This window comes from Periplaneta americana, chromosome 12 (genome assembly GCF_040183065.1).
Source record: "Periplaneta americana isolate PAMFEO1 chromosome 12, P.americana_PAMFEO1_priV1, whole genome shotgun sequence".
Lineage (NCBI taxonomy): Eukaryota > Metazoa > Arthropoda > Insecta > Blattodea > Blattidae > Periplaneta > Periplaneta americana.
This window is the reverse complement of record NC_091128.1, coordinates 170,516,178-170,530,987: the sequence shown is the minus strand read 5'-3', so window position 1 is coordinate 170,530,987 and position 14,810 is coordinate 170,516,178. Positions and strand designations below refer to the sequence as shown.

The window sequence follows — 14,810 nt, the reverse complement described above, 5'->3', positions numbered from 1 at the left end:
CGTCATTCTTGATGCACAATGTTTTAACACATGCATCAAAATTTGATGATATAATTTATATGACTAATCTGTTTGAGAATGGCGAACATCACGTCGAAACTAGTCACAAAAGTGTAGTACTTAAGTTTCAATAATTCATTCATTCATTCATTCATTTATTTTATTCCATAGATCTTACATGAGCAATGAAGCTTTAAGATGTGGAACATGTCAACATTTTACAATATTACAATTACAATTTTTACAAATTTTTATAGTTTTACAATTTAGTAATTTTCTACAATTTTTACAATTTTGTACAATTTTTTTACATTTTGGCGAGATGTAGTGAGATGAGATGAGGTCCGAGGATTCGCCAAAATATTACCCGGCATTTGCCTTTTCGGTGGGGGAAACCTCGGAAAAACCCAACCAGGTAATCAAATCAAAGGGGGTAATCAAATCAAAGGGGTTGAAGCTAAGGACTCGCCATAGACCATCCGGCTTCAGTCCCACGGCTGGGGAAAACCTCCGAAGAAACCAAAGTCCAAAGGGGGATCCAACCCAAGCCCGAACGCAGCTCAATACATAATTAAAAGTTGCTAGTTTAAGACGTTTTAACGTTTTATCACATCTAAAGGTAACATTGTGAAATTTTTATCATTTATTTTTTTTAGTAGTGTCTTCAACACGTGATGATTCAAAAATTGAATAGGAGAACAAGTATTTCACTGGTTGATAACGTTACAGTCAACTTAAAAATGCTTTTCAAAAATGATTATTTTATTATATGTTGTCGTAACAAATAAAAATAGACCATAATTAAGAATTTAAGACTAGTATACTTTCGGGTTGATTGTTCACATGATTCCCTTTTCTGTATCTTATTAGTAAATCGTCGGTTTACAAGCAAAACACATTGTAAAAGATATTACTTCTGAAAAATGACGTATATAATGTACATAATGTTACTTACAGCTTTTAAGGAACCCAGAGGTTCATTGCTGCCCTCACATAAGCTCGCCATTGGTCCCTATCTTGTGCAAGATTAATCCAGTCTCTACCATCATATTTCACCTCCCTCAAATCCATTTTAATATTATCCTTCCATTTATGTCTCGGTCTCCCAACTAACACTCTATATGCATTCCTGGATTCGCCCATACGTGCTACATGCCCTGCCAGTCTCAAATGTCTGGATTTAATGTTCCTAATTATGTCAGGTGAAGAATACAATGCGTGCAGTTCTACGTTGTGTAACTTTCTCCATTCTCCTGTAACTTCATCCCTCTTACCCCCAAATGTACATAATGTACAGTGTATAAACTTATAATTGCAAAATTTAATACACATAAAGAAAAACAATCTTTCGTATCTTCTTGATTATAGCGGTGTAGGGTTGAATGGAGGGTGTACAGAACAAATTAAAAAAAAAAAAAAAATGTAATTATGACTTCTTTCAAATTGTGACATACTGAAATTTATTGATGTAGTGTGTGTAATTGTGTACCTCTCGTCTCTGATGTTTATTAGGAACCAGAGTAAAGAAATTGCCGCAGATGTTTCACAACTACGACAAGCTCCTGGTCACGACGTGGGGGCATGATCCAGGTGTGCTCCCTGTCTCCAATATCGTGTTCACCCTGAATGACGCCCTCTGCCACTCTGCAGTTTTGGTGCAGGTAAGCAAATCAAGAAACAAGCTATACACTTGGACTGCAGACGTGATATACAGGATGATCCGAAGCTGAAGAAGAACTGAAATGCTCCCACATACATAGGTCATTCAAAAATTAACGGCAACCCTGCTAGTATTCAGGTTCCCTAGCGGTAACTGATGTAAGCTGGTACTATGAGATGGAGTGGTGTCTGACGTGTTTTATTTGTTATTTATTAGGTAATAATCTCAGTTACACAGTAGAACCCCTATTTGACGTTTTTCTAGTCACAAATAATAATCAACTTTAAATGGGGGTGTCCACACCTGTGGAGTAACGGTCAGCGCGTCTGGCCGCGAAACCAGGTGGCCCGGGTTCGAATCCCGGTCGGGGCAAGTTACCTGGTTGAGGTTTTTTCCGAGGTTTTCCCTCAACCTAATACGAGCAAATGCTGGGTAACTTTCGGTGCTGGACCCCGGACTCATTTCACCGGCATTATCACCTTCATTTCATTCAGACGCTAAATAACCTAGATGTTGATACAGCGTCGTAAAATAACCCAACAAAATAAAATAAAATAAATGGGGGTTGACACTAAATAGGGGCTTGCTATTTAAACAATTTTGAATACTTTCGCAAAAATTCAATTTACTTTAATTAAAATTACAATACAGTAAAACCCTGTTTTAACATTCCCGTTTTTAAGGAATAATTTGTTAAGTCCCAGCCAAATTACCATAAGAATAATGTAATTAATTCTCACTTTTAAGGAAAATCGCGCTTTTAACGATTTCAAGTGGATTTTGTGATAATGAATATATCAACTCGACTCGTAATTGCAGTCGAGTGGCCAAACTTTGTATAAGCACTTCTTTTGACATTATTAACATGGTGGGAAAAAAAATTTAACTTATTGATTTCATACTCTCATTTCTGCAGTGGAAGTTTAAGGTGCAGAAAACAGACTTTGCACATTTCCATCCCGAAATCTGCCTTTGTCCAATAACCTAGTGGATTATACTTACCAATTACGATCTTACAGTCCACACCTGTGGAGTAATGGTCAGCGCGTCTGGCCGCGAAACCAGGTGGCCCGGGTTCGAATCCCGGTCGGGGCAAGTTACCTGGTTGAGGTTTTTTCTGGGGTTTTCCCTCAACCCAATACGAGCAAATGCTGGGTAACTTTCGGTGCTGGACCCCGGACTCATTTCACCGGCATTATCACCTTCATTTCATTCAGACGCTAAATAACCTAGATGTTGATACAGCGTCGTAAAATAACCCAACAAAATAAAATAAATGGGGGTTGACACTAAATAGGGGCTTGCTATTTAAACAATTTTGAATACTTTCGCAAAAATTCAATTTACTTCAATTAAAATTACAATACAGTAAAACCCTGTTTTAACATTCCCATTTTTAAGGAATAATTTGTTAAGTCCCAGCCAAATTACCATAAGAATAATGTAATTAATTCTCACTTTTAAGGAAAATCCCGCTTTTAATGATTTCAAGTGGATTTTGTGATAATGAATATATCAACTCGACTCGTAATTGCAGTCGAGTGGCCAAACTTTGTATAAGCACTTCTTTTGACATTATTAACATGGTGGAAGAAAAAAAAATTAACTTATTGATTTCATACTCTCATTTCTGCAGTGGAAGTTTAAGGTGCAGAAAACAGACTTTGCACATTTCCATCCCGAAATCTGCCTTTGTCTAATAACCTAGTGGATTATACTTACCAATTACGATCTTACAGTCCACACCTGTGGAGTAACGGTCAGCGTGTCTGGCCGCAAAACCAGGTGGCCCGGATTCGAATGCCAGTCGGGGCAAGTTACCTGGTTGAGTTTTCTCTGGGATTTTCCCTCAACCCAATACGAGCAAATGCTGGGTAACTTTCGGTGCTGGACCCCGGACTCATTTCACCGGCATTATCACCTTCATTTCATTCAGACGCTAAATAACCTAGATGTTGATACAGTGTCGTAAAATAACCCAATAAAAAAAAAGATCTTACAACTAGTTAATATTCGAAGTAAGCTGTTGCAGACAGAATCAAACATCATTATGTGTAAAATGTAACAAATATCCACACAGGTACATCATTCTCCTGTAGGAAGACTGAAGGTGATAAAAGATTCATCTGAATCCGTTTGCAAATTTGTTTGCACACCTTCTTACTTCTCTTGGTGCTTTGGAGTCAAGAATCATGCAGCCTATGCTTCCAGCTTAGAAGAAAGGTCACTGGAAAGGAAATGTTGAAAATTTGCGAGTGTGTGCATCTTTTTTTGCACTGTGTCGGTTGAGATGAGAATGCTTTGTCTAACAAGTGTGGAATGCACCAATACTCGCTTGACCCGGGAGCACATTAAACACTCACGCTCTGAGCTACTACTCATCTACCTTTGACTTCTGTGGCCCAGCTTGTATAAAACTAAACATTTAAATATTCCCTTTTAGATTTCATTCCATTCTATTTTACACCTACCTCTGATTGAGATTCTGGCTAGTATGTTCATCTATTATCAGGCAGTACATCTCGCTTAACGATATGTGTCAGAGGACGAACAATATTGTTTGTATGCATCTGAAGTCTGGTTAGTGAATGCAGTCAGCGATGTATGCAATGGAGGAAGGAAAGAAACTGGCCACCCTACCCCAGTATGTCCTGGCCCAGTTGCCTCATAAGTGGTATCATATTGGTATCACTTGTGAGGTTCAGATCTGTCTTCGGTCAGATGACTAAGCAACTACTATTACCATTATAATGAAGGTGTGTATATTGTTTGAGAAAAACAGATAATTGAATATGAATCCTAAAAGGACACGCAATGTACAGTACTACAGTTACCAAAATAGATGCCATACAATTTTGTGATTAGAAAAATATACATTTTGTTACGTTAATTCGTCGACACCTGTGGCGTAACGGTCAGCGCGTCTGGCCGTGAAACCAGGTGGTCCGGGTTCGAATCCCGGTCAGAGCAAGTTTTTTCCGGGGTTTCCCCTCAACCCAATATGAGCAAATGCTGGGTAACTTTCGGTGCTGGACCCCGGACTCATTTCACCGGCATTATCACCTTCATTTCATTCAGACGCTAAATAACCTAGATGTTGATACAGCATCGTAAAATAACCCAATAAAATAAAAAAGTTACGTTAATTCCAAAACCTCGTAACTGGATTGGATGTCGATTTTCACTTTTTGCGTGTATTTGAAGGTTTATCCACAGTTCCATCCACCGACAAGGCAATGAAGCTTAATTTAGAATACTAGCGCTAATATTAGGCTGTTACAAAACCTATACTTTCAAAAAACAAGCAAAAAGTAGAAACTGACATCCGAGCAAGTTACGAGGTTTTCAAATTAAGATAACGATTTATAAAATTTATAACATTCCATTTGAATGCTATATGCATTTAATTACATATTTCGAGGTCTCTTGTTGTGTATTTTTATATATAACCTATAGTAAAACTTGTTTATACATTTTGCACTTAGGTATTTTTCACACATATTATAATTTTTTTTAGATCCTGGCAATATTCCTATACGTTTTTCAATGTATTAATTTATTTCAGACATATGTTTTTCACTCAGTCGTTTTTTTTATACTTTCACGACCATATCTTAAACTCTTGGAGCAAAACTTCATTTGTATGTTCTAATCAATTTTGCTCGAAATTAGGTTTGCCACTGAAGCCATGACAGTCTCCATAATATGTTGTTGTTGTTTTCTAATGCCAGGCATTTGACAATAAAGTCATTTGACCTCTTGCATTCCAATATTTTTCAAAGATATTATCATAACCAGCCAATGAAGCACAGATTTTGAGGTGTTCCGAATCCATTTCTTGGTTTGAGCTGCACAATGGGCAGTTAGGGGACTGATATATTCCAATTCTATGCAGGTGTTTGGCCAAACAATCATGGCCTGTTGCCAATCTAAATGCAGCTACAGACGATTTTCGTGGTAAATCAGGAATTAACTGTGGATTATGATGCAGAGAGTTCCATTTTTTCCCTTGGGATTGTGTTATCAAATTTTGTTTAGTCTCCATAATATTGTTGAAGGCATTCAGCAGGGATTGTGCGAGGAAGATGACGATGATGTAGATGATGAGCCAGCCTCCAATAATCTTATGTCCTTTAATGACGCTGTTACTGTTTTACTGGGTGTTCAGTTCAAAATGTGTCTTGGCTCGCTGTATGCCGTCATGTGGCTAGCTGATGAGTCTAGAGAATTCAATCTTCCTACACTTCCGCAGCTCAGGTGTATAATCTAAGAGGCAGAGAAGTTGGCTAGCAAGTACGGCGTTCATTCTGAAGAGTACATGCCGATACGTACGGTAACGCCGGTAGTGGCAGGAATGTGAACTGTTTGGAAATACGTACTGTCGGGATATGGGGAGAGGGTTAAGACGATTACTTACGTATTTGTTGACATTAACTTCGACGGTCAACATGGACACGGAGCATTTGATTTGTGTTGTGGAATGTTACCGTACGCAACCGATGATAACAAATACCCTGCGTACGACTTGCCGGCGCAAAACACAGTTCGAAAGAGGTTATGGTAGCACACAGACTTTACAGACCGCCATCTGTTGCTATGACGTTCAAGTTATACCGTACACGTTCTCAAGTTCAGATTGAAGAACGCCTTAAATAATAGGCAACTTCTCTAACATATAAGCTGAAACTCGCTTCAAATCGGTGACCCAACAACAGTGACGTCATGACACACTTTGAAATGAACACCCAGTAGAAGCAGTGAAATGTTTTGTTGATACGTCATGTTGTAATGAACAAATTATGAAACAGTTATAACAATTTGAAGGCATGGTTTATTCCTCGAAGCAAGTAATCCATGTCATAACATTATTAGTACCCAAACCTGCCACGTGCATTTAAAATATGAACGAGTTATAACTGACTTTTTTGTAAGTGATATTATGAAGATGACGTGGAAGGAACAAGGTAAGGTAATTTAATTACTTTTTTTTTTTTTTTTTTTTTTTTAAAGATCTTACATTTTCATCGAAGCTTTAAGGTGTGGAATAAGTCAAGAGTTATACAGTATCTTGACGAGATGAGGCAAAGCCGAGGATTCGCCATTACCTGACATTTACCTTATGGTTGGGAAAACCTCGGTATAAACCCAAGCAGTAATATGTTGTTGTTGTTTTCTAATGCCAGGCGTTTGACAATAAAGTCATTTGACCTCTTGCACTCCAGTATTTTTCAAAGATATTATCATGACTAGCCACTGAAACACAGATTTTGAGGTGATTAAATGGCAAGTTGTAGCTGATTTAAGTAAACACCATATTTTAACGTTTTGGTGGCTACTTCATTCACACACAACCCCCAGAATGTCTGGAGGACCACACCTGCTGTTGGTCGATGGGTCCATTGGATCTAGCTGGGAGATCTTGTTGATCACCAGCTTTCCCTCCTTAAGCCACTGGAGGACGATTTTAGTGCCATAGCAGGTCAGCACTAGGAACAGAAAAGTAGGAAGGGTAGGAAGGAAAGGGAAATGAACCCCTAGGCCTCGAATGCTCTAATGCCGTCGGGGTCGAAGAAAGTAAGAGTTCAGTCAGAGGACTGGATAGGAAAGGGTAAAGAGGGAATTAGGTATTGAATAGAGGAAAATTATACCAAATTCAGTCATTAACTCATCAAGCTGACCAGTGCTAATTGATGAGTAGCCCCTCCCTTTAGTTCAGCTCGTAAAATTATGCTTACTAACAGCTGCACCACAGGAAGGTAGGGATGGGACATTGGGTATTTGTCCAGGTTGGTTCCTTAAAGCCTTCAATGGGAAGGATTAATGGCTCTCCCCCCTGTATCCGACATATTACCCTTTTGCAGCCCCAAGCAGTAATATAACCCAAGACCAAGCGCAGCTCCAGATCAGCGTGTGCCAACAGAGCTACGCTGATGGCTTTACAAGATTCTAGTTGAAATATAATATAGCCAATTTTGGCTCTAAGCTGCTAAGATTTCCCATAAATAATCTTTTCTTAAAAAATGTTATAAATTTTAGTACTATATTATAGACCGAAATATGGCTTAACTGTGAAGTTCTAAATTTCTCTTGTGAAATTTTTATTAAACTGATTTAACGTGTTATTCCTATACAGTGAGGGAAGTGGGGAAAAAAACCAGAGGCAATATGCTACCCTAAGATTTTCCTCTGGCATACCCCCTCCCTTACAACATAGACATAAATGATGTATACAATAAATTGTTTTGTGCAGTCAGTAACGCGAATCTTTGAAGCTTACGCAACACTTTAAATTTCTTAATAAAATAATTTCAAGTTACTTCAGTTATTTACTAGATCGTTTTACAATGTCCTTTTAAAATAATGTTAAAGCTTCAAAGTGCCTTACTTAATTATTAATAAAAAGTGCAACAAAGAAAATGACACTGTCACTAAATTGGCAACAATGGGTACCTCAAGCTACAGACCACAGCCTTCTATACTTGAAATACTACCGTTGTAAACATTCCAGGGGTTGAGCTTATCAAATAAACGTGTCTAAATACACGTTGAGTACTGTTCCAGAAGGCTGTGGTTTAGATTTAAGAAGCAAACAGATAGTACTCTTTGCTCTGAGGAAATGTATAAACAGATTTTTACTATCATATTTTTTTCAGTGACGGTATGTTATTTTTCACTAACAGTATGTTTTCTGGCCATAGAAATCAGTGGTGGTATTCCATACCATCACATACCGTCTGACTTCCCTCACTGTTTCTATTTAGTCTTGAAATGCTAATTAACTGTCCTTTCATTTATACAGTATGTCCGTGAAGTCCATATATCCTTATACCTTACTAATTTCTTATTAGCGTAACATATTATTATGTTGCAGTTTTATTATTATTACTATTCATAACATTAGTAATTGTTGTTGTGTCAGTGTACTGTTGTTATTGTTCTTGAGTTCACCTGCCTCGATCGACATTCTGTTCGTTGAAATGGCAGACAAGCTCGTTTTCTGTTGAAGACGAGTTAGTCACTAGTGTATGGATACATGAACGTCCTCACACAGGAGAGACAGTTAACATCATACGAGAACACTTTAGGGAACAAACTTGTGTCTGCCATTTCAACTCACAGAATGACATCGAGTGAGGCGAACTCAACAACAATAACAATGGTACACTGATGTAACAATTACTAATGTTATGAATATGTTGTTGTTGTTTTCTAATGCCAGGCATTTGACAATAAAGTCATTTGACCTCTTGCACTCCAATATTTTTCAAAGATATTATCATGACCAGCCACTGAAGCACAGATTTTGAGGTGTTCCGAATCCATTTCTTGGTTTGAGTTGCACAATGGGCAGTTAGGGGACTGATATATTCCAATTCTATGCAGGTGTTTGGCCAAACAATCATGGCCTGTTGCCAATCTAAATGCAGCTACAGACTATTTTCGTGGTAAATCGGGAATTAACTGTGAATTTTGATACAGAGAGTTCCATTTTTTCCCTTGGGATTGAGTTATCAAATTTTGTTTGTTGAAGTCTAAGTATGTAGATTTAATAAATCTCTTCACAGAGTAATACGTAGATTTAGTAACAGGCCTGTAAGTAGCAGTGCTGCCCTTCTTTGCTAAAGCATCCGCATTCTCGTTTCCCAGGATTCCACAATGGGATGGTATCCATTGGAAAACAATTCTTTTATTGAGTGATATTAATTGAGAGAGCATTTTAGTTATTTCTGCTATTTGAGATGAAGGTGTGTGTTTAGAGACGATTGATAGAATAGCTGCTTTGGAGTCTGACAATATAACTGCATTCCTAAATTTATTGATGTGGCATAGAAGATTCCTGAGACATTCACTTATTGCAATGATTTCACCATCAAAACTTGTTGTTCCATATCCAAGAGATCTATAAAGTGAGAAGAGACAGCATGTAACACTTGCACCGGCACCTTGTTCTCTGGAGATCAAGGATCCGTCAGTGTATAAATGAAGCCAGTTTTGTGGAGGGTACCTAATATTAATTGTCTCTAAAGACAATTGTTTCATTATTTCAGTGTTTACTTCTGATTTTAGTATTTCTTCTGTTAAATTTAGATTATATTCTATATTTAATAGAGTTAAAGGGTTTGGTTTAATTTGTAAGTTTTCTTTTAAATTCGGGATATTGATTTTCTGTTTTAATTCTTGAACAATGGATATGAAACTCTTTTGAGTTTTCAATCTACAGAGAGAACTGTATGAAGATTGTTATGAATATTAATAATAATAATAAATAATTACAATATAATAATATAATATGATATGCTAATAAGAAACTAGTAAGATATTGGGGTATACAGACTTCCCGGACATACTGTACATTTTGCTCACTTCTGCATTTTTTTCTTCAGGCTCCCATAAAAATTATTTTTACTGTATTTTGCAGTAAGATACTACATTATCTGAGGATATCTCTGCATTTTCAATCAAGACTTGACTAGCAGATATATCAAGAAGAGAACTTGGTGGGACCAGGAACATTATGTTGGCAGGATAACTCAGGACTTCTGTTTCACTTTCATGCTAAGAGTTTGCTCTCGATCATGTTTTAACCCCTAATACTTGAGTGCAGAGACAAGCATGATAATTGCTATATCACAGAGGATGATAATCATAATCCATACTCATACTGCTGCTCCGAAGTGTTAAGTCACAATGTGTTTGTTGTTGAACAGATAAGTAATATTTCTACCAGCATGACTGTGTAAACCAGGATTTTTTTTTAACCTTTTTCACCAAGGTCCAAAGTCAACTTGGGTCTGTTTTGAAGTTATACAGTGCTATTGTAATAATACCATAATTATACTGAAAGTAATTGCTACCAGACATTATCATGTTTTCATTATTGTTCGTAAAAACGAAGTCCTGATAAGGTTCTTTAATCAATTTTTTTTGGGAAGTTGTGGCAACCCATCCCAAAAGTTTAAGAATCTCAGATGTAAGCAGTATTAAATCTGTGACATTTATTTTTTATTACATGTAGAGAGTATTATACACCATGAAACTAAACTTCATATTATGTTACAGGCATATGGTGTGAATCGTGGAGCTGAAACAAGTCTGATTCCATTCCCTTCATCAGGTCAGGCTCAATGTAGAAAAGGTAAATTAGATACAAAATTTTGTAGACGATATCCGACTGTTTTCTAATAACATCTTCCAAATTGAGATACTTTGTAGCTGTTAAGATGCATGCCTGAACTCATAGTCACATGTTTTAATCATATGAAGTCTATTCTTAAATATCAGTAAATCTAAATGGCAGAAATTAATGGAACATTAGAATAAGAAATTGGTTGGGTCATTAGCTAAGAAGAAACTACCTATTGAAGGATGTACTGGAAGGAATGCCGAAAGGAAATAAAGTTCGGGGCAGAAGAAGGTATCAGATGATAGACAGCATTGAGATATGTGGAGATGAAGATGAATGCAAACTACTGTTAAACAATGTATATAAAAATTTTTATTAAATTCTCACAAGTAGTTTCTGAGAAAATGGCACCAGACAGAAATTTGTTTAATTATTGCCAACTGAAAGAAAATAATCCTTGTTACTTATTGTGTATACCAACGAACTGAGTAGGGTCTGTTTTGTGACTAGTGAAAGTTTTGTTTTTTTATCTGGTATAATTGAGAAAATTGAGTTTCTTTTGAGGTAAGGTAAATCATACAGAACAGCTGGCAATCTCTGCAAAGTGTCCGTAACCCGGGAGAGGTCACTATATACGGTATCATTTGGATGGTCGCATACTTAGCATTTTGTAGCTTTGGATTTTTCCTACTATAACTTTTGAGAGGGAAGAAATATCGAGCTGAAGTGAGAACACTTGTTTTCTTGGGTGCGGAACGACTTCCGCAGTGTTATCGTGGAGTAGTATCACTTCACATAGTCTTGTTGGTTGTTTTTCTTGGGTTGCACGTGCAAGACGTCTCAGTTGGTGGCAGTATATGTCACACGATGGTGTAATGGTCACAATTCAACTCATTTGCCATTTGACGTGGATTAATGTGTTTAAATGGTCTTCATCAAACCCCGAAGGTCTTCCTGAACATGGAGTGCCACTAATGTGAAAACAACTCCCCTTAAAACGAAAAAACCATTTTCTTGCTGTGCTCTCTCTGATAGGATTGTGCCCCGTACATGGCGCAAATGTTTCTGGCCGCCTCCGCTGCTTTCGGGCCCTCTATTGAAGAAAATGTCGGAAATGTTTCTCCACTTGACACTCCCTTTTCTAGCGTCCAAGGCTACACTCACTATCTGTAAAAATGAAAACTTCAATATGTAAACTCAAGCACAACAATTGAACTTCAAATAAAAAATGACAATCAATAAATAAACCTATAGCAACCGGAGTACCAACACTCGAAACAAAATGCTACGAACTTATGCACCAACCCAATACATTATGCTAAGTGTTACATTTTTCTTTATGGAGCCGCTTGAAACCTGATGAATCATTTTTGTAATTGCCCTGTATTTTAAAGCGCTTTTTAATAGCCCCAACCGTGTTGCAGGTGAGAGCACCCAGACGCCGGACTGGAGCTCACACCCAGCCGTGTGCAAGCTGTCGGAGCACATTGACCTGGTGCATAACTGCGGATTCATCACGATGGTGAATCTGAGCACCAATCGCACCGCAGGGCCGCCTGCTCAGCAGACTGAGAGCCAGGCCAGCCTGGTGGAGGCGTGGGTGTCCTCGAACAGAACGTCCAGTAGTCCAGTGAACGGGTTCACAAGTGAGGAGTGTGCTGATATCCTGGAGCAGGAACTGGACAACCTGAGTGGGGGCAAGGCCGGCAGTGGGAGTGACGGGGAGAGGGACTCCAAAACTCTGGGGGTGGGGAGGGCGCCAGAGGACGAACATGATCAGTGGACCCTGTTGGACTGCTGCTTTGGCATACCTCTGTTCGATGCAGATGCCAACTCGCAGATCTGTGAGGCCATCGTGGCCACAGGATTGTGGAGGAGAGAGAGTCTGGAGAAGCTGACTGCATCCAGCAGAAAGCTGTGTCTGCGGCTGCTGGACTTCATTGCACGTCACCAGGCGAGTATCTCAGATGATTACTTGGTTTTCAATTTGTAACTCTTAAAAATGTGGTTATTATGTTGAAGTGTATGTCTTGTAGCGGATGCTTGATTTGTTATGTATGTGAGTCATAGTTATGGGATGCTTGATTTCGTCACAATGTCTTAATTATAGTTTGATTGTGTTTGTGTGACTATTGTGTATTAATTTATAATGTATGGTACGGAAAGCTGCATATTTGTGTTAGAGAGAACGGCTTTTAAGAAGTGTTACGTATGGGTGTTGTAACTGATTTTTGTATGTCTCAAATTGATGCCTGATGTTTGTTTTGCAGTCGCAATATCTAAATTACGGATTGTTTATGTTTTGTTTACATTGTGTAAGCTAATTTATTTTTTCTTTTCCATTTGTCTTTATGCTTATTTGTAAAACTATAGCCCTAGCATACATACGTAAAATAGGGCTACCCCCCCCCCCTTGGAGACACAATAATAATAATAATAAAATAATAATAATAATAATAATAATAATAATAATAATAATACTTGGTTTTCAATATGGGCCAAAAAAACATATGCATTGCTATCCTTTCAGTCCAGACCAGTTTCTTCAAAGAATTGTGCATTTTCTTTTCTCTAGAAAAAAAAACATTGCGACTTTGAGAATTGCGATAAATCACTCATTTATCTGAAAACATGACCTTTGCCTGCTGGGCCTTTGTTGGAAATCGTTGCATTATTAGAGTACAAATGTCCACACATCTGTCACTCAAGTCATTTAAAAATGATTGATACTAAGGCTATGTCTCAAAGTTACATTTACAACTGAAGTGAACTAGATTGTAACGAAATAGCCAGATGTGACAACAGAGGGCTATTGCATTGTATTGTATTGTATTTATTAACATTCCATGGTATTCATACATTAGTTACAGCTAGAATATGGAACAAGTCAAAAAACTTAATACTATTATAAAGTCTTAGGGCCATATTCATAGACATTCTTAGCATGGGCTTACAGTGGATCATCAGGGAACTAACGTTTTTCGTATTCATAAACCAGTGTTAGTGATATGATATGATATGAATCCTGTACAAGTAATCACTCGATAGCCGGGGCTAGTTTAGCACACTCGCAGCACGGGTTAGCGAAATGTCTATGCATAGCACCCTAAATTTATAGTCACAGTCTAGTTGAAATATATACAGACGAGATTTACAATATAGTCTACTAGTACAACACAAAGTTTTAGTATCAGTTTCATGAAGTGTTATTGAATGTCATGAATTCACCTACAGAATAGAAGGCTTGGGAAATTAGGTACTTCTTTAATTTGGCCCTAAATAATCTTATGTTTTGAGTTTCATTTTTTATATCGATAGGGAGGCTATTAAAAACTTTTTACTGCCATATAACGCACTCCTTTTTGATAGCACGATAGACTTGCTGATGGAGTATGAAAGTCATTTTTTGACGTGTATTTATGCTATGAACTGTTGAATTAGTTACAAAGTTTTCACGATTACATACGAGAAAGACTATTAATGAAAAGATAGGCCTATACTGACAAGCCATGGGCATTATTTGTAGTCTTTTGAAAATAGTGCTACAGTCTTCTCCAAAAGATACTAGTGACAAGTGACAATTTACCAATATATGGATGACAAATAACAAGTCTTGTAATTTCTATTGCATAATACAATTTTACTAATTTGTCATGACTAACATATTTACAAGTGAAAAGCAGCCATCTTGATAAATTATGTTTTAGGATATCACGAAAAAAGTAGTGTTATAATACTAAAATCAGATTTAAGTATTATTATTTAATTTTGCATTTATTTAATTAAAAAATAAGAAAGACAATCATATTCTGTGATATTCTGTGATACATCATTTAAATGACTCATGCACTTATCTTCCATTGTTCTACACTGTGTACTTTCATGTCTTTTCTTTTTTCTTATCACGTCGTCTATTTTGTACTTTACTTGTCCGACACTATTGCTATTGAAGTCTAAATCTAATCCGCTATCCCTCACACTACGATTACTATTTATTCCAGACTCAATTTTCACTATTCCAACTGT

At 37.3% G+C, this 14,810-nt stretch overlaps 1 protein-coding gene across 3 annotated transcripts in view; it reads left to right on the top strand.

The window, feature by feature from the left end:
* LOC138711169 (protein FAM91A1) overlaps positions 1–14,810 on the top strand; it is a 75,368-nt gene that overhangs the window by 34,726 nt on the left and 25,832 nt on the right. For all 3 annotated transcript variants that reach the window (XR_011335353.1, XM_069842523.1, XM_069842522.1), the window contains exons 10-12: positions 1,513–1,661; positions 10,721–10,796; positions 12,209–12,738. Coding sequence is in view for 2 of the 3 variants with exons in the window: in XM_069842523.1 (XP_069698624.1) it covers positions 1,513–1,661; positions 10,721–10,796; positions 12,209–12,738 (755 nt within the window). In the remaining variant the exon portion in view is untranslated. The remainder of the gene's footprint in view (positions 1–1,512; positions 1,662–10,720; positions 10,797–12,208; positions 12,739–14,810) is intronic.